The 26,245-nt window shown below is 33.6% G+C and overlaps 2 protein-coding genes across 3 annotated transcripts in view; one reads left to right on the forward strand and one right to left on the reverse strand.

Moving 5' to 3' along the window:
• LOC129945399 (uncharacterized) overlaps positions 1-26,245 on the forward strand; it is a 92,332-nt gene continuing 66,087 nt past the window's right edge. Inside the window, exons 1-3 of the mRNA XM_056055132.1 lie at positions 1-368; positions 7,571-8,174; positions 8,246-9,098. Coding sequence (XP_055911107.1) covers positions 7,656-8,174; positions 8,246-9,098 — 1,372 coding nt within the window. The 5' untranslated portion in view covers positions 1-368; positions 7,571-7,655. The remainder of the gene's footprint in view (positions 369-7,570; positions 8,175-8,245; positions 9,099-26,245) is intronic.
• On the reverse strand, positions 20,311-25,886 carry LOC129945400 (monocarboxylate transporter 14). Of its 2 annotated transcripts, none has more exons than XM_056055133.1 (2): positions 21,625-25,886; positions 20,311-21,509 (listed from the first exon to the last, which is right to left on the reverse strand). In XM_056055133.1, exons 1-2 carry the CDS (start codon positions 23,933-23,935, stop codon positions 21,478-21,480), a joined length of 2,343 nt encoding a protein of 780 aa, XP_055911108.1. In that variant the 5' UTR covers positions 23,936-25,886; the 3' UTR covers positions 20,311-21,477. The 2 variants fall into 2 exon arrangements, with proteins under 2 accessions (XP_055911108.1, XP_055911109.1); XM_056055134.1 differs by having other exon boundaries at positions 20,311-21,506; positions 21,625-25,885.

The following is a 26,245-nucleotide window of genomic DNA, read 5'->3' on the forward strand; positions in this document are numbered from 1 at the left end:
CACCTTACTTTGCCGAACCGAAACCGAAAAGTATGTCCGGGTGCGAAGTTGGTCGCAATCGCAACGTGAATAAATTGTGAAACATAAAAATATAAATTATTTTCTAATTCTTTTCACAAGGAATAAATATTTTTTAATAAATCAAAACCTTGTCTCTCCAAACCATACAAGTTTTCCCCCCAAGCTACAAAACCGCAGCGCAACTTTGAGAGTAAATAATCTTTTCATTGTTTCGCAACCAGAGCATGGAATTCTTGTAAATTAAAATAAAATAAAAAAAGAAAAAAACGAAAAGAAATTGGAAAAAATGATGAACGCCTAATGTCATGGATCCCAATCCCATCGTCGTCGTCGTCTTCGTTGAATCGGTAAGTCAGAAGAAGAAAGTCCAGATTTAAAATTGAATTAAGAAAATTATTTATAAATATTTTCCAGCATTTAATTTACTATAATTGAACTTTTGAAGTTGTCCTCACCTCAACTCTCACTCACATAAATTTCTATTAATAAAGAATTTTTAAAAAATTCCTCCTCAGCTCAGGTTTTTTTTTATTGTTTTTTTCGGGGAAAATGTGGAAATGTGCTCGACTTAAATAAAATTTGCACAATATTTTCTTTGAGATTTTTACAATTGTTGCAATTATCAAAACGCAGCTAGGTTAAGGTACTTATCTTCAATTGAGGTTTATGAGGAGGTTAAAAATTCATACATCAAACTTTTTTCATTTTTACTTTGGTTTCGGATTCGGACGACATCGACGAAGAGACGGACACGTCGCCTGTCGTGCCATCGTCGTCGTCGTGGTTTGGCTATGGCTATGGCCAGCGCCAGATCCACACTTAATGTGTGGTACTTTTTTTTGCTTCTGTACAAATTCTTTCTTTTCCGTTCCCAGTACCAGACCAGTGGCAATGTTTCACGAAATTAAGTGAAGTGTCGCGGGTTGAGTTCCACTTTTGTGTTCATATTATTCGTCTAAATATAATGCGAGGAGCTTGCTGGTGCTTGCTTTGGGTTTGAGCAGACGAACATGGTACACGGGGGACATAAAACCAAAACCAAAACCTAAACGTCGCTCGCCTTCGTTTCGTCGCCATCGTTGTCGCCCGTCACCGTCGCCGTCACCGAGAAAGAAACGTGTAATGGAATTTTATAGAGGCTAGTAGAGTTTGTGTTGTTGTTGTTGTTATTATTTTGTGCCGAGTGCCGGTCTCTGTTGGTTTTTGGTTATTTTGTTCTATTTAATGGCTGGGCTTTTATTTTCATTGCCTAAAAAAAAAATTAAACGCCTATCAGTTTGACTTGTTTGAGTGTTACTCTCAATAAATGGGTAAGGTAGGTACTACCTAAAGGAGGAGAAGAGTATTGCACATTTTGTTGGTTATTTAATTAATTTTACATTTTGTTTAATTGCAATGTTTTTAAATGCAATGATTTTAATGCAATAATTCAAAGTCCCATGTTATGATGAGTTTTCAGTTTGATTGTGGTTCGGCTTTCGGCATTTGGTATTCGGTTGGATTGGGTCATGATTATGAGGGTGTATAGATAGAAGATAGTGTGATCCTCTTCACACAGCTATATTACTTCTCTGCTCGCTCGAGTAGGTAAGTTAATTTGCCTTTTGACTTGACTTGACGTTGACTTGTTGGCAATTTTTGTGATAAGGCGACAAGTAATTTTTTATTTGATTATTTTTCTTTTATAAGAACAATAATGAAAGGATTTGGTGAATTACTAAAATTTTCATTAATTAAAATGTTTTTCATGCAATAATAGAATTTTTTAAATTAAGGTGTGTGAGAAGCACATATATTTTGTTTTTCTTCCATTGCAAATTGATAACCTACCTAGATAACATAGAATTGAAGAAAAAGGTTTATTTGAATAAATAATTAAAATTTTAATTTTATTGCCGGACATAAAAAACAAAACTGGTTTGATTAAAATAATGCAAAAGAAGATTTTCTTTTAATGCAAGAGACTTATCTGGAATGTCATTTTTAATGAGCGCACAAAATATTCTGATAGTTTAAAGGGTGTTTTTTTAGACCTGTGGTTTTCATGAACTAATAATAAGCACGTAATGTTATGGCAATGATTTCGAATGTCCCAGTTTTGGACCATTTTTTGGAGACATATGTCAGTAATAACACGCCAAATATTCGCTTCAAAGACTTCAATCGTCTCAGGCTTATCAGCGTAGACAAGAGACTTCACATCACCCCACAACAAACAGTCTAGCGGTGTTAAATGTTATTTTTAGCTTAACTATCACGATGAGGGAAACGCATTACATTGAAAGCCAAGACATTCGATTGGTCATTTGGTATGTATTCCGTTCACTGTCCCTTGCGCTCTTTAAACATAAATTTAGGTGCCAATAATTTAAAACTTGAACTTTTTCACTTTTCTTTATATTTACTAAAATCTATAAATCTATTTTGATCGATTGTGGAACAATATTTATTCCTTTCCAATTGGTCGCAAGGTCTCATGCTTTATCGTTGCTTTTACAAACAATGCTCTATTGAAATAGCCACTTGCATTCCTCCCCTTAAACAACTCAACCTTAATACCCATACTGTTAGGAATGCCTATCAGTTTAAATTAGAGCCCAATTTAGGACGTACTGTTAAGTAGAGACATTCTTTCTTTAGCCATACTACACGAATATGGAATGCTTTACCAGGCTTAATATTGTGCAGACATTCAAAACCAATGTGCATCGGTTTCTCTTTTCTAATCCTATCCTCCTTTTCTAACTGCTCGCACTGTGTTTAATCATTATAAGGGTATTCATAACCCCTTTAGTGCGCGCATTATATAAAAAAAATGGACAACAATTCTTTGTGCAGAACTTTAACAGAAGTTATGAAAACATTATTTAAATTGAACCTTGTAAATAGGAATTTGTTTTTTTTTTTATGTGAGCAGAGCACAGGGTTTCCACTCACGAACCACAAGGTAGCCGCTTTGGTCCTCTCCTTTTACCCCCCACATTAAAGATATGGAGTTGATTTTTAAATATTTTGATGTCATATTACTTTACGCTTTGAACACAACATTTTTCAATTCCATTACGTCGATGCATAATTTTTATTTTATTTAAAGAGATGGACGGTTTTTTGGTCTGGAGTAAAAGGAAATGCTTAGATCTAATTGTAAACAAATGTCAGCTAATTACTTTTTCACGGTTCCCATCGATCATCGAAATCAAGCAAGATGTCGTCATGTGTTCTTTCTGTCTGTTGTTCTTTCTCTTCTGTCCTTCTGTCTTGTATTAATGTCTTGTGTTATTATCACCTTACATAGTCTAGTCGCTCAAGGCGCCGTATTCTCTACTCTGTGCATTTATGTGCTGAGTAGTGTGAAATGTAATGTATTGTACTTTTTCACGAAAGCTAGTAAAAACTTTACCAAGTCAATACTTTCTCCATAAGCAACCCATTCCCTCTGTTGAGGTCATTCCCGATCTTGGGCTATTATGTGACCGAAAGCTTAATGTTGAGACTCTAGAACAACGTAGACAGGTATATGACATCTTGCTTATCTATCGTCTGTTTTCTGGCTTTTTTAAATTTCCCAAAACCTCATAATTCATTTTATTAGAACAATTATTTAGTTACAAAGTTTAAGTATTATGGTAATGAATTTGAGATAGCTTTGGCTTAGCCGTCAGCTTGAATGGCAATATATTATAACGATAATGAAAAGTTATATAAACACAATAAAAAGGAAAATTTAACTTCAAATATACTCAGTCATTAACAAATTTTTGTATTTAATAATAAATTTAAGAAAATTAACTTAATTCTTTCCAGTTTCTTTCGTTTAAAAATTCTAATGTGTTCATCATTGTAAAACGTTCCTTACCTTGATATGCAAGTCTTAGGTGTTTGAAGATTGGGCAAATGCTTATAAATTGAAAGTTGTCTTCTTTGGCCTTCATGTTGCACAGCGTGCAAAATTGGTCGGATGCACCATTGTATGGACTGCCGTTAAGGTAGATGAGCTCACATCTCGATTTAAACAGTAGCGATATTTCTTCGTAGCTAAGGTTGTCCTTAAAGTAATTGTTACTGCAGAGGAGAAATTTAATTGTGAATATATAATTCTACATTCAGATTGTGCTTCTTGAATCAATGCGTTACGAGTGTAGTCTTCATTTATGCATATGCAATAAGGAGCAAAGTTGTTCTTTTAAGGAGTCTAGGTTGTAATAAGAGGCAATATTTAGCGATTTCATCATTCACCAGTCGATGTTTCTTTGTTCGTAGCGCAGCAATTCTCATAATTTGAGACATACTCTCCTCTATTGACTTCCTACCAACCGCACCTCTTATGGTTCAAATGAACCCATTCTAAGAATGCTACGGAATGTCAATTTGAATGCAAACATTTTTAATTTCTATATAAACAATTCTTGGAGACATTTTCTCTAAGACTATAACTTTAAACAACCTTTTCCTTAGCTACAAATTACTTAGTTTTTAAGTTAGATTACATAAGTTTATAGCTGAATAAATTTAAATATAGTTTTAAAAAATTAAAGTGTAACATGTCGACGTCATTTATTATCTACAATTCCTTATTTTGGCATTAAATTGGACTTTATCATGTAATGGTGGCTCCCAACGCTCTTAAAGTTGCAGAACCACTTCTGGAAATAAAATTGATTGATTTGGTAATGAATTGATGGTTTAGCAGGCTGTGTGAAGAGTTGACCCATCTTATTGGAACAAAATGTAGCCCAAAAAAAAAACATCAGTAAGCATGGCTTACTAGCGTTTGTTATAAGTCGTAACGGAAGCCAAAATAGTAGGAGCCAGCGCGTTAACCACATTCGTACGCTTATTAAAGCAGTTCGGGGACGAATACCTCTAAAAATAAATAAATAAATTGGGTGGCGCAACAGTCCGTTTGAGAACTAGGGCCTAGTAACTGACAACTCTCAACCATTCCTGTGTGCGATTACTATTGTCAGGGATGGAAGAGACCTACAGTTTTAAGCCGAATCCGAACGGCAAATTTGAGAAAGCACTTCTCATGACAAGAACTACTCTTGGAGAATTTGTCAATTCCCCGCAAGAGGCAGTACCCGTGAAAAAAAAAACTTTAGGTGGCATAGGCAGGGATCGAATCCTATACCTCTCGCATGACAGCCCATCGCACTAACCATCATGCCATGGGTACTACGGAATACTTCTAAAACCCCTTCGAAAAAAATGTTAATGTCCAGAGAATTAAGTAATTTTTCCACATCCATTTCAATGCCGATTGGGGATTACCTACACATAAAGGGCTATCGGCGCTCTGAAGACCATTTGTAAATACACCGATTCTAAAAAGTTATTGTAGAAAGAGTCAAAGGGCTTTTACTTTATTATTTTTTGGAATGAGAATAGTTTTTCCGGTGCAAAAGTTTTGAAGAAAAAAAACTATACAATAAATTATCATTTCAACTAAAACTGTTACCCTAAGAGTCAAACGTAGCCATCCTCACTTCACTTCTGTAGTGGTTTTATTAAAAGTGTCACATCTCGTAATTTCTGGGAACAGTAATGTGAAAACATTTATTATTATTAATAATATTTATTAACAAGCAATTAAAATTACAAGCTAATATAAAATTTAACAAGCCTAGCTGCAGAGCTTGAAAATTCAAGTTACAATTTTTGCTTTTTTGAGAAACTCAGTAATATTATTTATATTTGTTAAGCTGGGATTATTGAGGATTACATATACGGGAATATTTTATAAATTTTTTTAAATTATAGGCTGCGTCAACAGACAATGTACCCAAATTTTTTTAGATCAAGGCGAGTGTTGCAAGTTGCATTTCACAAGTTGTATTGTAGAATTTGGTAGAGTGTCTAACAAATGAAAATGGAAGGATTCTTCTACAGAAAACTGTTGAGACAAACTAAGCCAAGACAACATAAAACTGCTTTAGGGTCAATAATGTAGATTTTAGAAAAGTTTAAAATTGGTTCTCGGGAAGTCCATGTTTTAATCCTTAACTTTGTTTTGTTGTTCCAATTTTAGAGCATGTCTGAAAGACTTCTGGCAGATTTGTTTTTAATTCTTTAGGTAGAGTTAACAAAAGCTGTGTCAAAAATATCAATAGAAATAGTATTGCTTAATTAACTAGAAAGGAACATCTCACAATTGAGCAAAAAATGTCTGTATGAATTTTCCGAATAGATTTTTTTGTTAAAATAAATTTCAACAATTTGAAAGGTAGCTATAGCCTGACATTTTGCACTGTCAAACCACAGACAAGAACCCTAAAAACTTCTCAGGCTACTAAAAAATGGGGATTAAAAAAGAACGTGAAATTTAATGCTTCGAAAACGCAATGCTGTCTTGTATCGTTAAAGCGAGATATACCCCCATTGTCATTATCCATTAATGTCACTTGCATCAAGGACTGAACACCTCGATATTCTCGGTATGTGTCACCAACCACCTCTTGTGGAATGATCACATACGCGATGTCACTAAAAATGCCTCGAGGTGTTTGTGTTTCCTCAGGCGATGCAAGAAATATTTCACCCCTTCTGATCTGGCTGTTATCTACAAGACTTATGTACGTCCAAAGCTTGAGTATTACTCCCATCTCTTGGCTGGTGCTCCTGCAAATTACTTTAGCCTCTTGGATAGTATTGAAAGTAAAGCATAAATTGATAGATGATAATATCATCATAAGATCATTTACTTCGCTTGAACATCGTCGTAAGGTCTATTGTCTGACTCTTTTTACCGCTATTTTAACGGCTTATGCTCTAGTGAAACAGCCAGGTGCATTCCTCGCCTTAAACAGTTCAACAGTAATACTCGCGCTTCTAGGAATGTTCATCAGTATACCCTCGAGCCCAACTTCGGCCGTACTGTCAAATACAGAGATTCGTTCTTCAGCCGTACTACGCGAATGTGGAATGCCTAACCACACTCTGTCTTTCCTAGTCATTGCAATATTCAGGAATTCAAAACCAATGAGCGTCGACATCAACTGAATCTGCAATTGCTTCCTATCAAATAAAGATATGTGAAATGCCAAACAATGACATATTTATATAATGTTAGGATATAAAAGGCTTGCAAAATTCTGATTCCAAAAATTGTATTTCATGTGATTAGATTAGGTTGATTGTTTGCATTTGCAAAGTATCAAAAAGAAAAACTCAAACAAACACCTTGCCATACGTTTTAGTTCACCAATTCTCAACGCGCTTAATTTTTAAAAATAGGACCAATGTAAAACGAAAAACTCAAATGCAGTAATACTAAATCTATTTTGCTGACTTATTGTCTTCGTTTTTAAAAATGAGACCAGTTTTTGTTTAAAATATTAGATTGTTAAAGGATCTTTTTTTATTTGAGTTAAAATCTTAGATAGATGTGTTTGACACATATCAAATGGGCTTATTTTAGCTTATGTTTTCTATTTATAAATAGATTTCTGTTTACTGATTATCTTATTATTTACAACTCTTCCTTAAAATGCCTTTCGATCCATTTATGCCTTAAAACTATAAGTTTAACTAATCGAATTTAATATTTCAGTAAACTCTCATGTTGAACAATAAGCTTCAGAACGAATTAACTTTAAATTTGCGGACCATCGAAAATAAAACTGAGTAGTGTAGCAATGGCACAGCATACACAACCTGTAGCTCATCAACCTCAGCCGCAGATGCAGCAGCAGCAGCAGCAACAACAGCAGCAGCAACAACAACAGCAGCAGCAGCAACAACAACAGCCGCCTCAGCAGACACAAATGCAACAAACACAACAACAGCCTCCAACTCAACCGCAACAATCTGCAACACAACAACAGGCTTCACAAACCCAACAACAGCAGCAACAACAACAAATTGCTAGCACCCCAAATTCCACGGTCTCCCAGCAGAATAACAATTATGCACACCATGCAAGCTCGGCTCAACCCGTATACAACCAGATGCATTATATGCCAGGCGTCCAACCTGTTGCAGGACCTGTCTATCCAACAATGATCCCAGGAGGAATTCCCCCAAATGTTTACGTAAATAACGTAACTGCCAATGTAAATCTTCACGGATGGACAGCTCATCCAGTTCCTACCTATATTCCAGGAGGACCACAGCACTTTATACCTGGTGAAGTGCAACCTGCTATTGCTGATCAGGTAAGTTATTTAATTACATAGAACCAAAACAAATATATTGATTAATTTGGTATTTTCTTTTTTTAAAAAAGGGCACTCAAGTTATGCAACCAATGCAGCCGGTGCCTGTTGCTGCCCCCAACCCAGGACGCAGTGCTCGACGAGGTCGTGGAAGAAACAATAACAACAACAATCGCCGCAACGATTATGTACAACGACAACAACAGGAAAGTCCAGCTCCTCAAGAGATCGTAAACGCTCAGACGGTTGATCCTCAAACAATGGCCAATGCAGCCTACCCACAGTACGCCTATCAATACACGTACCCGACATATTTTGGAGGACCACCACAAAACCACATGGTCCATCCACAGGCTCAACAAGCAACAGGACCTCCGCTATATGTTGCCAGTCCGATTTCAGTATACCCAGGTCATCAAATCTATAACTATCATCCTGGTCTAATATATCCATCGATGATGCATCCGGCAGAATATCAATACGATGAGAATGGCGATGATCAACGCAGTAACGATGGAATGATGCCCCAAATGTGGCATCACCCGATGTATCCTGAGGAATACGTTAACCATGAAATGATTGTGCCCGATGATATTAATCACAATGCTCCATCTTTGGCTTCATCCGAAACACCGAGTATGCTAAGTCCAAACTATCAAATTTACGATCCACAAATGCAACAAACTTTGGAGCTGCAACAACAAATGGGTGTTATGCATATTTACGATGATCAACAACAAATGCAACCTCATCCAGGACATTTGCAACAATTGGAAGACGATATGTCAGACTGTTCTATTCAGATGCAAGGTGGTGCTATATTGCAACCAATGCTGCCGCCATTGGAACAACAACAACCTCTCCATCATATCATACAGAATCAAATTATTCCAATAGATGCTTCAGCATTGGATCAAAGTGGTGGTAAGTGCGAATATTTTATTAATTTTTAACTAAATAATATTTTAAATTAAATTAATTTTGTTAAACGGTGAAGTGCGTATCACCAAAACGGTTCATAAAACATATCTGGTAAAAGCTAATTAATTATTAAAAGGGAAATGTTAGAGTAATCAGTTACTCGAGTATACAATTTTTCCAAGAAAAAGAAGAGTGTGCAACGTATTCTGATAAATATTCCCATTAATTGTATCTTCGTTAACATATTCTTTTACATGAAAAAAAAAACAATTACGTGGCTTAAAAATCACACGAAATAAAGGAAATGAGGGTTTTCAACTAGTAACACATTTTTTGTTGTTGAAGTCGTGGAGTTGATTTAGCAATGAAATTTGTCTAAAAGAGGCTAACTCATTAAAAAACACTATTGCGTTTCGTGCACCATGGAAAATAAGCAAAGTTGTTGATAAAATTGATATAGGAGCTGAACCTTTACCATGGCACGGATACGTATAGAAATGTCTGGTTGATAAACACATAATTGCTCGGTAAACGTTTTCTTAACCCTTTGACTTTCGTGCTTCTTATCCTGCAGTATTTTTCGTATCTCAACCTACAAAACTAATCCTTGTAAGTCGTTTCGTTTCATGTGATTTGACAGCCAATTTATTCAAATTAAAGCAACAAATCTGATCTTTTACACTCTTTTTTAACATAAAATTGGACATGATTATTCAAGAAAAATGGAAGTCAAACTTATTGAAACAGTATGGAGCTCAATAATTTACTAAAGACATCTATGAGAAAACAGTATTTTTAAGTTTATATCACATGGTTTATACCAAATAGTAAAGCTTTAGAAGTGATTTAATGCCAATGTTGATGTAGAACCACAAAATAAATAGTGTTCAACAAAAATTCATATCAGTATTGTTCAGACTTCAAATTCCAGGCTACTTTCTTAGCTAATTTTTCTGAAATGTTTTTCTAAAAAATTTCGCAGTTCTGGAAATTTTTGGATTCTAAAATTCTTTTTTTTTTCCAGTGCAGCATTTTGAAAAGTCGCTAAAAATACTGAAAATTGTTTTGTTGCCTTTTTTCGCCGGCTTTACTACTGACTAAAATGTATAATGGATACTTGGCAGAGTTTCTTTCAAAATTGGTCAATCGATTCATATAACATATGGCTAAAACTTCCAGGGCCTCAGTTTCAGTTTAGTCCTAAACTCTTCATTCGAGCAAAATTCATTATCGGTAATCATTTTTGTGAGGCCTACGATTAAAGCCTTTCATTCATTGTCACATTTCAACGGTTTAGTATATTTAAACATGACCAAGACCGTTGCTTTTGATCCAGCAGTGAACAATCATGGCAACTACTTCAATCAGAGCTACCACATTGGTTAATGCTCATGCAATATATTTTTCTATCAAGAAGAGGTGCAAAATCAAAACACGACATTTTTTGTCAATTGTTTTGAAAATAAAAAAAGAAGCGTCATTCTTATCACAATGACTCACAAATATTATAAGATTTAAGGATGTGAAGGAAATACCACTAGCGCCATATTTGTCTTAAGTCCAAGTGTTACAATTCTGTTAGTAACGACTAGTCATCATTTTCATTTGTTTGATTTAGAAAATATCATCTAAGGCCCTTATTACGAGAAGCAAATCGAATGTTGGACTTAAAGCGCACGTTTGAGAAATCCAATATAAAGCAAAATTAAGATAGGTGATGGGTTAACATCTCTTTTCCCAAACAAACTGGGTTTTGAAGTGAATAAGAAATGATATTAACGAAGTGAGTGATTTCAAAAACAATCGCTTTAGTTCGAATAAGGGCCTAAATGTTATTAAATTGACGATTCTTTTGTTATACCGAGTTTCAGTATTCTACACCCATTATGTTGTTTAATCCATAGACAATTTTATGTTTTTCTGGTTTTTTTTTAAGCCCTCCATGCCAAATTTAATTTTGAAAAGAGCTATTAAATCCTCTAAATAATTTATATTTTAAATTGATAATTTTTCCCCCTTTACAAAACTTTATCATTTTACGTGAATTAAGTCTTCTATGGAATACAATTCTAACTAATTTAGAGGATTACTTCGTTTTTAAATTAAATCATTCTTCAATCATAAAAAGGAAATTTGGTACGGAAATTAGGGGCAGTTCAAAAATCATCGGAGTTTGTGAACTTAACAAAAATGTCGTTTCTCAAAACTTGGCTTGGTTTTACTATTTCATGTGCCACAAGTCTAAAGTCTTATTGCAGCCTTCTACAATATTCTCTCATGTTTTACCTTTGCAGTAAAATCTAATTTAAAGAATTTAAGTTTCTATTGAATAATTTATCGGGATACCGAGTTTCAAAGAGCTATATTGATAGAAACAAAGTTAAGGTTTGTCTGTTCGGTCCCCCGGATTTTTAAGAGCTGTAAGGAGTTTCGCTCGAATAAGATTTCACTTCGAATTTAAAACTGACAATTCAAAAAATAGGTACGTTAAGAAAAAAGCTCTCCATAAATTTTCCCATTTCCGTTATGGAAACCGAGAATATAATCTGGACATAAGAAACCTAACTATCTCAATTTATATTTTGATCTTTATGTGACGAATGCAAAAAAATTGTTTTTGTTGATATTTGTTAAGTTAAAAGCATAGTTTGCCTGTCTTTTTGCTTAAGGAAGAGAATTAGCAACAATGCCTCGAACTGTTCGCATGCACTTAGGAGATCATACCAATACGTTGGAATTAGTAGAATTGTTCCAAGAACGAAAACACATTTTCAATTTCATTGAAGCTCAATTTATATAAACTCTAAGATTTCAATAGCATTATAGAGTAAGCCAAGTAGTTTTTGCGTATTGGTTATCATCACTTAGTTTAATTTTCTCATGAAAATAATTAAAAAAAAAAACATTTATAAATTTAGCTTTATAACAAAAAAGTTACATTTTAACGTTGTTTTCGTCCTCTTCGTCTTCAAAATTCAAGCGAAATTTCAAGCTGTTAAGTATGTGACATTTCGCCCGAATAGAATGTTTCCATAAGGAAAATTTTTCGAAAATGATTTTTTGGGTAAAACTCAAAATAAGGGAAAAAAAAAAGAAATATTTTTCGTAAAGTTCGCGCGAAACACCTGATTCGGCTGATTAACTTGGTGGAAAAAACACACGATATTTGAGACCTCTTGTAAAAACTATAAACGCCACAACTGCAAAAATTGTATTACATAACTAATATTACAATCTTAAGCAAACCATTAAGTGCTTGAATCGTTTCCGAGAAAAATGGTAACTAATTTCTTGGAACAGACTTACATTTTAGTCGCATTAAGCACGTTAGACCGAAATGCACAAAATTAATAGTCTAAAATAAGCTTCTTTGAATGATATGGATACCAGAGTTTGATAAAACGTTTTTCCTGGAATACAATCAATAAACAAATTCTCACAATTCTGTCAAATTAATTTATTTCTTTTCAACTAATTTTTCAATTTGTTGAAATAGCACAACATTCTAAATTAACCTTCACTGATAATAATAAAAAATTAACCCATTTTTGTACAACTTCTGATAAACAAAAGCACATCTTTTTCTCCACCACTCCACTCTTTTCCCAATTACATAATACAATTTGTTCTACATAGACGTAAGAAATTTGCTGCAAAGAATGAAACGAGCATTTAAGATCAATTCATTCACTAAAAACAAAAAAAATAAATTGATCTTCCATACACAACGTTTAAATTCACAGACAGCAGCGATACATGAATCGTCATTTATTGGTTGTTGTACTTGTTTACCATAGGAGGATTTTATAATTAAAACTGACCTCTAAATGTATTTTTTACGAGCTCGCCGTACTACTCTCATTGTTCTTGATTGGTATCTCCTTACCTATTTGACAGCAGTATTTCAGTAGCAAATTAATAATAATACAAAAAAAAAAAACAACCGATCATCTTCAGATGAGAGATCTATAGAAATGCAATCCAGCATGTGTAAATTTAGTTATTGTTGTAATCTAAATTGAATGAAAGTGTAATACGTTTTGTTTGTTTTCTGGTACCCCCCTAAATCTCTTGTTGTAAAGCATCTTGTTTCTTTTGTCATAGTCGTAATGACATTTTAGTTGTTAAATTTATTATATCTCAATTTGTACGTCTGTCGTAATTCAACTACGGTTTTCATAATTAATAAGATAATTAATACGATTGATTTTTTCATTCCCACCTACTACTTAAATAAATGGCAAAGAATATGTACAAATGTCGGTTTCAGGTGATGCAATTTTAATATATTCGTATATACATATTTTTGTATAGATACCAGTTCACCACTTGCACACAGATTTTACTACCGTAGTTAATTTTGTTGTTATATGTTTGTAATAAATTGATTTTAAGGACCTAAGATAAGAAAGAGTATTGGTTGAACTTTATGAATTTTGCTTCATATCCGACATGTAATTACATTTAAACAGTGTTTGTGCACACAAAATTCGCTAGAACTCCATAACTCAAGTAATTGCATTTCAAACAAGGATTATAAGAAGGTTTAAAATAAATAGGTTTACTTATGTTAAACTCCATCATGCGACGCCAATAAAAAATAACCGCTAAAAATGCCCTTTTAAAAAATGTTTATTAAGATTACGTTTACACTCTGGCATTGCTTTTTTCAATATTCTGTTAAAATTGCCATAATATGGTTAAGTCGGAACAGCGTGGCGCCCAACGAAGTCACATTTCTGCCGAAGATTTGTCAAAACATCTCAACGAATGCCATCTTATTGAAATCAAGTGCTTATAGAAGACCTGTGTTATGATTTTTTTTAAAGATGTACGCGAAACTTCCAGAGCTGCAGTCTGTTTACGCTCTTTTTTGGGCGTTGTTAAGAATTGTTCAACGTTTTCAGGGGCTCTGACTAACCTCCGGTGACCAGATTACCCGTTTTTCAAAGCTTTTGGTTAGCAGTAAAATCGTTTTGTCCGTGGTTTTTCATTTACCTTTAATTTGAAATTTGTTTTACACTCTTGACTCCACAAAAAAAGCTAATCGCTATATTTCTCATTAAAAATGGTGACTAACCAACTACACCAGACAAAATGGCATAGTCTGGAGAATCACAACGCTGTGTTGGCACCTCTGTGATGTATCTAAGTTCGTTCTGTAACACTGTAATTTAATTTGTATGGAAATACAATTCTGCGGCTCATAACTATTTTCGTTTCATTTTCTAAACAATGATAATGATCGAGACATTTAAGATTCACAAGTAATTACAATTACACCTCATTGCTGATTTATTTTTATCCAGTTTTAATTGTATGAAATACTCTTGTTTCTTTGATTCAAACTGAAAAACGGAAGAATTTAAAGCTGAATACGTAAACACAGACGAATGACAATTACACAAACAAGTTCAATCCATTACTTTGCCTTTCTACTCAAAACTGATATATCATTTAATTGTTTAGTACGGAAACAAATAAATTTATCTAACTGCATTGCATGTCCTCCATAAAAGAAAAAGAAAATCATGAACAGAAAAAAAGTCTACTGCTGTAAATTGTGTTTTCTTTTCATTCATGTGCTGTTGCTGTTATTGCATCTAACCATTTTACTATCATGTTAAATGGACAGCTTTTATCACGTACCTTACGTACGTATGTGTTATAGTTTTACAAAATAAATCCATTTGTAAACAAATAAATTTATCATGTCAAAACAGAAATCAGATGGAAAAGTTTTTGCTTTAAGGTTTGGAAATTTTGTGTTACATATGTAATACTTTCTTGTTAACTGTCTTATAAAATAAGAAATATGATTGCCTTAAGTTTGTATTTTTTTCACTGAATTCATATAGAAACAAACTTTATTGAGTTTTAATTTTGTTTAAACAGATTGAAAATATCTCCAATGATAAAGTCACATTGTTATTTTACATATTCAAAACCATCCAAACATAAATTGATTAATAGATCCTAAATATTATGTAATGACAGGTGGATAAAAAAACTAAATCAATAACAACTGTATTTGTTGTTTATTTGTAAATCTAATTTTAGATGAAAAAGTTTAGAAAAACAAAAACTTTAACACACAAATCATCGGTAACTCAATGAAATTATGTTTGTTTTTTAAGAATAAATATGTTTCAAACAATCTTTGTTTAATATGCCAATCGGCTTTTAACTTTTTTTGGAGAAACACTTGTATGCATATTTATCTGTCTCTAATCATATCAATGAATTTGTTTTCAAAAAGAGGAAAAATTAAGTTCTTATCATGTTCGAAAGCAAATTTTGGTATTCAGTGGCTAAATTCAATTCAATGCTAATTTAAACACAAGACACACAGGTTTGGTTAAAAATTGTAAGTCACTTGGCACTAGTTTTCTAAGAATTGTCGAAAATTTAGAAGATAAACCAGCTGTGGCCATAATAATAGGAACAAAACTTAATTTTTGGTAACTATGTATGTCTTTCGCACATGTGTTAGGCACATGTGTTAGGCATTTTAATTCAATTAGGTTAGTCCTACATTTTGTGTAACCAACTATAACTTGAATTCTTCTCAAGGTGCTGAATAGCACATTTGAGTGACAATTCTGCAAAAAGAATGTTTAAGAATTTCATTTAGTAATTGAACATTATACATATATAAAAAGAGAAATGAGCACAAAAGATAAAAAATGATTTGCATTACAAATCATTTAACATTTAACATTGCTTTTATTCTGATTTGTATTTGGTAAGAATTTTCTTTTAACCTGGACTTTAAATTTTACATCACTATTCTGTTTGATTTCGTTTGGATATCTATTGTAATACTGAATCGACTGATATATTGTAAATCTAATTCCGAAATTTGTCGTGTGATTTGTGGCTTGATGGATGTTGTTTCGATTTCTCACATGGTGGTTATGATAGCTACTTCTTGAAGATGATTCGGTGTTAGAGAATACTGTTCAATGTTCAATTTTGTGAATGTGGAGCACCATGTTCATTTCTGCTTCATCCTTAACCATTAGAATATGGAGCTGGTTATAAATCCAAATCCGAATAAATTTTGTAATGCATTATTTTGTGCAACTTGTAAATTTTGAATGAAACTGTGAACTGCTGTACCCTATACATTGATTCCGTACGTTAGATGACTATGATAAAGGGCACGAATTCGATCGAAAACGCCAGCTAGGGATGAAAGTTTTTTTTTCGAATGTTTTAATATGTGGTATTTCCAGTTCAGTGATGAATCCACTCAAAGACCAAGATATTTAAACTGATTAACTAGTTCCACAGTCGAGCCTTGGTAGATAATGTTAAGAGGTGTATTCGATTTGCTGAAGACGAAATATTTGTTTTTTTTTTTTGGCTTTAACAAATAATTTTTGGGCATTCATCCTAGATTGAATCTTATCAAGATCATTATTCATCCCTTCTTCGAGTTCAGTAGCAGTTCGTACAGAATACATAAAACTGATGTCATCTGCAAACAATACTGGTTATTCATTTGAAATCAAGTTTGTAAGATCTTGTATATATAGACAAAAAAGTGTCGGTCCAAGTACACTACCTTGTGGTACCCCCATCACGACTGGTTGCTCATGGCTTGTACATCCGTCCAAACTTATGTACTGATATCGATTTTCGAGGTAAGATTTGAATCAATTAAATGAAAAACATCTTACTCCTAAAGCAAAAAGCTTTCGTAGAAGGTTTTTATGATTGACGATGTCGAATGCTTTAGACAAAGCGCGCTGGCAAGGTTGTGATTGTCTTTATTCCTTTGAAGGTGTGATATCATGTCTACCAGTGCTGTTTTTGAGTCTGATTTTTTTCGCTCGATATATTTGAGTAATTGGTTGTTAATAACTTTTTCGATAATCTTCGATAAGATTGGTAAAATTGAGATAATAAGCGATAATTGTTGTAGTCTTCAACATCGCCATTCTTAAAGTCAGGGATAACTCGGGCTGTTTTCATCATACTTGGAACTTAGCCAATTTTGAAGGATTTGTTGATAAGTGTTGTAATCGGAACATCTTGGAATGGGACGGTTCTCGATAAGTTTCAGGTCCAGTACTTGGGGTCATAATTCTACTGAAAACGTCATTTTACGCGTATATTTGGACTTGACAACTTTTTTTTTTACAATCAATATGGTTCCGAAGGGCACGTTTACAGCGGTCAATTCGTTGGACCGAAATCTCTGCTATTTCGTATTAATTATTGGCTTTGAGCTCTTCCAACGTGTCGTGCGTCGGCTTGTTGGCATAAACCAATGACTTAACGTAGCCCAAAAGAAAATAGTGTAGAACTGTTAAAACACATTAAAGAGGCAGCCAATTGACTGGGCCATTTTTGGAGATAACTTCCTCATCAAACACTCGTCTTCCAAGTAATTCGGATCAAAACAAATCGGTAATCATGGCGCATCATCGCTTTCCATTCACAGTAACGTGATAATTGTTATCGTCGATGAACAATAACACGGCAGGCACTCAAACAGCACCAAACAGTTATTTTTGTGGATGAACCAATAACGAGTATTTTGATTATTGAGGAACCCCTTGAGACATCTAATCCTATCTCAAATAGTTGCGGTCACCGACTCCGAATTTCGGTAGGAAATGTTTATAACTTACAGGTGTTGCTCGTTCGTGTATTTCACTATGATGAGAAACTTGAGTTTACTGAATAAATACACAATGACAGTTCGATGATTAGTGAAATGGTGCGTTTATGAATTAAATTGAAAATTATCAAGTTCCTACGACTAATCCTAAAGTCACCGCCCAAGTTTCCAAATAGATTTTATAAGTTTGGAGTTGGAACTTTCTCTCATTGGGCAAAAATTTTATCTAACGGAACTTTCATGGAAAATTGTGTCAAAAATATGCGTAAATATGGTGTCATTAGATTAGAAGCACATCAAATGAATGGAAACAAAATGCAAGTGTTTATATTTTGTTATGTTTTTAAGCTTTTATTATGATTTTTATAATGTGTGATACCACACCAGCCTTCAAAAACAATTTCAAAAATTCTATCTTTTAAGGATTTATAAAGAGATTCTAAGTAGATCAAAGAAAATCTCACTCCAGGCCAATTTGATACCATGAATTAGCGCTTCCTTTTCATCGTATTGCTTTCCTACCTCATGTACCTTACGTGTAAGCTAGTCCCACACATTTTCAATTAGTTAAGGTCCGAGGAATATGGTGGCCAAGGCAGCAAGTGGAAGTTTAGGTTTGCAATTAGGAATTTTACCTCATGGGCTGTGTTTATGGGAGCGTTTTCCTGCTGAACAATCCATGGAATTGGTCCAAAAAGCTCGATAATATTGGGCAATACTGATTCCAGGAAGGCTTTGTATGTTTTCCTAGTCATTTGGTATCTTGGACTACCAAGTTTATAGCCCCATACTATACAATTGAGCCCCAGACGATAACGCCTCCGTTTTTGCTATAATGACGGTTTAAAAATCACTTCTCTTTCCTCAGGTGATGGAAATAATAATTATAACCATTTGGCCCATCTAGGTTAACTTTTTTTTTAAATTTTGCACATCCAAGCTCATGTGATCTTTCTCATTAAGAGGTGTTTTTTTTCTTATACTTCAGGTGCTTTAAGTGTTTAGCATGGCAAATTGTGCATTTAAAAGTGGATAAGCTACCCTTTACATTAGCTTTTTACCTGCCGATAAAGCTAAATTTGATGTTATTCGAAGGATACTTCGCGATTCGCAAAGTTTACGGCAGAGGAAGTGTTTTTTTAAATAATTTTTCGAGAAAGACGATGGTTTTTTAAATGATTGCTGACACAATGATCACTTCGATTATTTGTTTTTCGGGCTATAGCAAAGAATTAAAGACCTTTAGAGCAATAAACATCAATTCTTGCTCTTTCCTCTACTGTCAAAAATTGTGTATTATCCATTTCTATTAACACTCACTCAAAAACAATTCATTTATAAATTTTACCGTTTTTCAAAAATGCTTCTAATCTAATGACCCCATTTATTTTCACATATTCTTGACTCAATTCAAATTTTGTCATAAAAGTATCGTAAGCTAAATCTCTACTATACCCAAATTATATATTTTGTTGTGAACAAAATAGTCCCTCATTTACCATAGTTGTTTTTTTCTAATCCATCATGTATCTTGAGAAATATCTATTTTACTTTTCGAAAAAGCCTGCTTCTTATCTAATATGACCGGCAGTGTTAAACTAAGTGCACTTTGTGGAACAAATTCGTCACTAAATAGTTTGACTTGATTTTTGTTTGCTCTTTAACCTCAAATCAATTTGTAATTAATTGATTAAATGAAAAAAAACTTTCCGTGACGTTCAGTTATATTTATCTATTTTATTAATTTAAATTTTTTTAAATAAAAAGTTCTTTTTACCTCTTAATCGATTTTTAAATTGAGATTATTGTAAAAATTAGCCCAATAGATTTTGTTCTAACTAAACTAACACTTTTTCTTCTGATGATTATTATTTTCAATTATTGAAATTAATAAAATTATTGAAACTGAATCGGTCCTATTTTTAAACGCCACAAGGCTTCATAAAATATTTTAAAACATAAATTCACATATCGTGCCTGTTTGGCTAAATTTCTCAAAAAGATCTACCTTCGATTGGAATAATTTATTTATTTAACATTTTAATATTTTGTATGCTTAAACATTTTTAAATTATAAAGTTTCCCTTTCTAATCGTTTTCGCACTAACTACGGCGCCTACCACCGGTAAGAATTTCGAGATAATTTTCTCACTATCAAATTTTCCTTATATTCTCCTTATATTGTCCGATATCAGAATTCAAAATAAAACCAGGAAAGTGGTGTTTGGACAAATCAGCGATAAAAAAACCGTCCTTATCAGTTTACTCTAAATCTATTTGTATGCCTCAATTATATTAATCTTTTTCACAAAACAAAAATCAATAAAATAATAGCGATTGTAAAACAAGATTTTAACGGCGAACAATTCCGATAAGAATTTCCCATAGTAACCAAGTCGACGATGAACTCTTATGTATGGATAAAGAATTTGATTGATTTTTCTTCATTTAGCCAAATCATGCAAAAGCCCTTCAGCTCAAACACTTTTCTGACCTTCTTTTTAACTTTGAACGAACTAAGAATGTAAATTGCCTCTCCTCCCTTGAACGAGCTGTAAATGTAAATTAAAATTGAAACAAAAATGAAACAGGACACAGTAGTGTTTATTTGTTTGCTAATTTGTATGGCGTTTTTCTTTTTTCTTATATCCCTTCTCTCGTTCTTCATATTGTTTTTTATTTAGTTAATTGCTATAATTTCTTTGTAATATAACATAGTTTTAGTACTTTTTTTCTGATATTTGTTTTTGGTTTGATTTTTTTATAAATAATACTATTTTCGATTAGCACGAATAGTTTTCTTTTTTCCTTCTCTTTTCTTTATTGTTTTACTAAGAAAAAGATAAATTTAACAAAAAAAAAACAATTTTAAGAATTTTAAAATAATGAAACAGCGCGCAAATTTTAATAATTAACTTTTTACAATCGATTGGTTTAAAAAATAAATAACAATTAGTTTTTAGTTCTTTTCTTTTTCGTTTTTACATAAAATTATTTGTCATTCCAATAAGAGGTTTTCTTTTTATAACTTAAACAATTTTTTATTCTACTCGTTTATTTGTATTTGATTTTTTGTTTTTGTTTTTTTATTTAGTAAAAGTATATAATACCGTGTTTTTGCTTGTTGCTTATACAAAACTATTACATTAATTAAACTTCTCTTATACCTCACGTATTTCTTTTTATTATTATTTTTTCTTAATTATTTAAAAAAACAAAAAAGTGAACCTAATGAAATGATTGATATTTCTATCTTTTTGGTTTATTCAAATACTAGAGTTTTAAAAAAAATGATGCCTTATATTAAAATTACAAAAATTAAACAATAAACATACACATTCATCATAAAAAGAAGATACAAAAAAATAACAATTAAAAAATATAACTACTAAATGTACAAAATATATGTTTTTCTTTTTAACACTATCATCATAATCGACACCGTTATTCTTTTTGTTTTAATTATTTTTTGTTTAATACATTAGCAATTTGCGTTTATAAAGAAAAGGGCTATCAGTTAAAATAACAGTTTTATTTTTAAAAGAAAACAATTCAATAAAAAAATATTTTAAATTTACTTTTATAGTGTAATAGATTACAAACTATTCTTCTAAAATGTATATTTTATCATATATATTTTTATTTCTCTCTTTTTTTTGTTTTTAAACATTCTCTCATTAATTAATAATAATAATTTTTTGTTAAATCAAAATTATTTGGTATGTTAAGCTAAGCTGTTGTTTATATGCTCTATGTTGCTACCGCTGATGCTGAATCTGCTGCTAGGGAGGAGTAAAAATGGCATTTTTGAGTTAACAATAAAAATAAAATAATTATTTTAAAATCTCTCTTGAACTCATAAAACTGATTCGGACTGCTTATTATTATTATTCATACCTCCGGGTGGTTGTTCTTGTTGTGGGCTTGGTAGCGTTTTCACAATTTTGGGCACAATTGTGATAGGTTGATCGTCGTCTTCTAGGTCCTCGGCTTGTTCTTCGTCAATTGGCGTAAGGACTTCCATGTGAACTGGCAATTCGTCAGTGTTTGTGCAGCGCTTTAGACATGGTGCTAAAAAGCTGGTCACTGTTGAAATGGCAAAGAACGCTCCAGCCATGTAGAAAGATATGTCGTACGATGCAGTTGCATCATACACTGCGCCGGCTAGAGGCGATCCAATGATGGCGGCAAAACCTCTGAAGAGAATGAGTAGACCGAATGCATTTGTGAGTCTCTCCAAGCCTAGCAGATCGACTAGGATGATCGAAGTTAGCGATATATAGCCGGAAATAGCTATTCCGAAAAACACAGACATAATTACGTAGGACATATAGGATGAGCATAGGGGTGTTGCTGTCACAGCAAATGTGGCTATCAAGAGGCAAATATTATTTAGTAGAAGTGAATTGACTTGCGGAAAATCTGCGACATAACCGCAGATTACTCTGCCAAAGGTGTTTGTAATTCCGATGATTGCAATCAAATATGAGGCTGAGTTGGAGTCAATTCCGTCGAGCATAGCGGCGTCTACTAGATATACAAATGGAACATACAGTCCAGCCATTCCGAAAACGTTTGAAATTCCGATGAGCATGAAAACGGGATCCTTGAGTAGGCTAACATCTAACATAGTATTGAGAATTGCTTTAACGGAATCTGGTATTCCACAGCATGGACAGAGGTCGTATTCTTCACGGTGCTTCTCCGCTTCGGCGAGGGGATCTATCATACGCACATCCCGCATGCTTTTTTCGTATTTAGTGAGTGAAAGAACTGAATTTCTGTAGTTAGTTAGGGATTTTTGTGATTGGTATTGTGGTAGATTGGTGACTGATCCTGAATAGAAAATATCCTTTCGCGAGAGAGGTCTGACCATTTTGCCGCTATCGTTGCGTTGGGATAGAGACATCTTTGATGAATAATTTTCTACACCATTGCTCTCTAAATCTCCTCTCGACGATGCCCGAATGGCTGCCAATGAGGGCTTGTATCGTTCACTGCTCGAAGTTTTTCGAACTCTGTCAAAGGACGGCACTGAACCGTTCTTCGGTAGGCTTTGGTAATCGATTGTGAATGCAGGCTGTGAAGCATTGCGAATCATATCGTTGGAGTTATAAGGACTAGTGGCATCGGTTTCTGAATTACGATATGGACGACGTCCTCGACGGACTTCTAATTGACTCTGACCATCAGGTGAATTTTGTTCGTGTTGATTTTCTGCCACTTTGGCTTCGGTGATTGTGGGTAGGGTTGATACAGGGTGCAAGGTACCGCTTTGTTGTTGCGATGCTAATAAATCTAAATTGAGACTAGAATGTACTCCCGGATCGGCATTGATGGGCATTTTCATTTTTCGCTCCATCGTGCCATCGGGCATTTGGACCATGAAATGTGATCCACCAATCGAACCACGTTCCATTTGCAATCTCTTTTCTTCATACATCCTCTGCATCAGAGGCTTAACCTTCTTCTTCTTTGGATAAGTGAGAGGTCGCATCATTGCACCAAACACAGCGCAATTCAGAATCAATCCAGCAAAGATCAAAAGTGAGTTCTTCCATCCGAACAATTTTAGCAGATATGTTGCGAAGGGTGCGAACGCAAATGTCCCCACACCTGAACCACACACTGCAATACCAGTCGCCAGCGACCGCTTAGTCTCAAAGTAATAGCCTACGGCAACCACAGCCGGCAAGTAGATCATACCAAATCCAAACCCACCCAGAACACCATACGTTAACATAAGCATATTTACAGACGTACTCATGGTACTCAAAACAAACGCAATACATGCGACCACACTCCCCGCTATGCAAACTGCCCTGCAGCCGAATTTATTAGCCAATGCCGACACAATTGGCCCGGCACTAAGGTACACTCCGCTCAGTAGACTTCCCACCCATGCTACTTTACCTTTACCCTCGCCAAAGTAGTCCACAAACTCTCCCAGAAATATTCCAAAAGTATACGCAATACCATCCACAATCATGTTGCACATAAATGACGCGAAGCATATCACCCAGCCGTAACCTCCGTCCGGCGGTGGTGGAAGCTCCTGATATTCACTAATGTCATCGTCATCGTCAGGACTATTGCCCTCCTGTATGTCGGCTGTGAGACGTGCCGCTTCCTCACACGCAATTTCACTGTCAGTTCTTTCAATTTTTCTTAATCGCGATGCGATTTTTGAGTTATTTGAATCAGCCATTTAAAATATATTCGTTTATTCTTCTTTGGATTACCAAGATATGATTATATAAAAAATATTTTTTTTAATTAAAGAATTCACAGTTCATTCGATATGAAATGGGGATTGAATTTTTTTTCAAAGGTACACTAGTTAAAGGTGGATTTAATTATAAAAAAAAAGACAAAATAAAACACAGGCGTTAGGAGTCAGACGGCGGCGTTGATGAAATTAAAAAGTTATAGAGTTGGCGGCGCGGCACTGAGTCTCAAAAGGCAACATTTCTTCGCACACTCATCGTTAAATACTACAAATTAAAAAATAAGTTATCACCGTAGCACTTTACAAATATCGAAATTAAAATCGAAATCGAAATCGATAGTCCAATTGTTATAATATTATTTAGCTTTTATTGTAAAGTAGTTGTAGATTATAATTTCCTTTATGCTTTGCTCTTGTTGTTTAATGTTATAGTTATTGTTGTTGTTGTTATTATTTTCAGCTGAAGTTTGACCAGTAGTATATTTGTTGTTGTAGCTGTAGCTGGTTTTTATCACTGACATTATTTAAATTGATGATAGGAGTTATCTAGTAATTTATTAGAATTAAATTAAATTCTTCAATATTTTTTTAATGTGGCGGCAACGACGACGACGACGACGACGAAGGCGGTAGTAAGAGAAGAGCCAGCCACATCGATATAATAATTATGATGTAGGTAGGTACTATTCGGTTGGACTGCTTGAATTGAAGTGGCGGATTCAACGTTCAGCTACTGCCTCTTTAACTTCAGAACGTTCAAGCTCTAGGTACGAGTACTTGTAGAGTGTGAACTCCTTTATGGCAGATGGTATCAATTGTTTTGTCAAATTTGTGACATTTTTATCAAATAAAGTAGTTTTTGTTTTAAAGTTAGCCAAAGCCGTCACACTCAAAATCGTGGCATTTGTTTTGATTTTTGTGTCACAGAAATAAACTAGTAGTTAGACGTAGACATTAAAGCTCACTCTCCTCACGTTGCGTTGCGCTGTTGTCGCCGACGACCTCTTGTCCAACCGAGAGCTCTCTCTTTTTTTTTGTAATTATATTTATTTTTTCAAAACGACGACTACCTCTAGATTTTCGAAAAGAACAAGAACCCGATAAATGAAATGATTATAACAAAAAATATTTAATGCTTTGTTTTGATTTCTTTCTTCATTGTATTGTATTTCACGTTTATTTTTAAAGAAAGAGATTTTTTGAGTTTGAGTCTTAATGAGTGTTGAAAAGTCAGCGATTTTTCCTTCCAAACTGAAACTAAACTGCCGCGGCTCGTTGCGTTGGGAAAATCGAACGAATAACGAAAACTTTGTTGTATGTCAGGGTGGTAGGTAAATACGAGGAGGAAATACAAAATATACACCTAGAGCAGCACCACAGCACAGCAAGTGGAAAATTTCCTCTTTTTTTTTTTTTTACTAAATATTTATAAATATATTATATGGAGAGTTTTTCCTTTATACTTTTCGTTTTTATTATACGAAAATATGTACGATGAATCAATTTTTCTCTTCTCGTTGTTTTTTTGTTTTTGTTTTTGTGTTTTATTTTATTAAAATTATGTTTCGTCGTTTCTTGGGTTGTTAATTTTATTTCACTCGAAAATTAAGCAAAGTTGTATTTTATTGGGTAGGAAATGTGGGCGAAGCGAAAAATCGAATTTAAACCGATCGAAAAAAAAAAAATCCATTTATGTAAAAGCAAAAGCTAAAACAACAACAATAACCTAATAGAATTTTGAAACTTTTGAGTCAAACAACAACAAAAATTAATACAGAGTGAAGAGAAATTAACAAAATTAAATTATAAAAAAAGTTTTCTTTTGATCGTTCTTGGGTTAAAATTTCGTTTGTAAAAAATTCTTTAATTCGAAAAGAATTTCTATATTATTTTTGTTTTAAGTACTCTCTCGCCCGTGGTGACTTTATGAAATGAAATAAAACCACGACGTAACATTTAGTGTAGAAAACTGTTATACTCACAAAAACAACGTTCTCATGCTTTTTTCTGTTGAAGGTTGTGTGTTTTAATTCTTTTTTTTTTTTTATTGTTAATATGCTTTTCAAGATGCGGACGTATGGAAAATAGTGTAGTGAGAGTGAGAGTGAGACTCTCCCAAAAAAAGATCCTCTCTTTTTGTTCTCACAAAGATATATGCAGTCAATTTTGTTTTTGATGTGTGCGATAAAAAAGTTCTAATTCTGAAATTCTGATACTTCCCCTTTTTGAGCAAAATGTAAAAAACGTGTTTTGGCAATGAATTGCCAAAGATAAAAAAGGTATTTGAAG

The sequence above is a fragment of the Eupeodes corollae genome, chromosome 2 (genome assembly GCF_945859685.1).
Source record: "Eupeodes corollae chromosome 2, idEupCoro1.1, whole genome shotgun sequence".
Classification (NCBI taxonomy): domain Eukaryota; kingdom Metazoa; phylum Arthropoda; class Insecta; order Diptera; family Syrphidae; genus Eupeodes; species Eupeodes corollae.

Bases quoted from the DNA above. Each gene is read 5' to 3' on its own strand.
- LOC129945400 (XM_056055133.1), bottom strand. From the start codon at position 23,935: ATGGCTGATTCAAATAACTCAAAAATCGCATCGCGATTAAGAAAAATT. The intron at 21,510-21,624 runs GTATGAATAATA...ACTCCTCCCTAG, and splicing joins ACAAGAACAACCACCCGGAG to CAGCAGATTCAGCATCAGCG.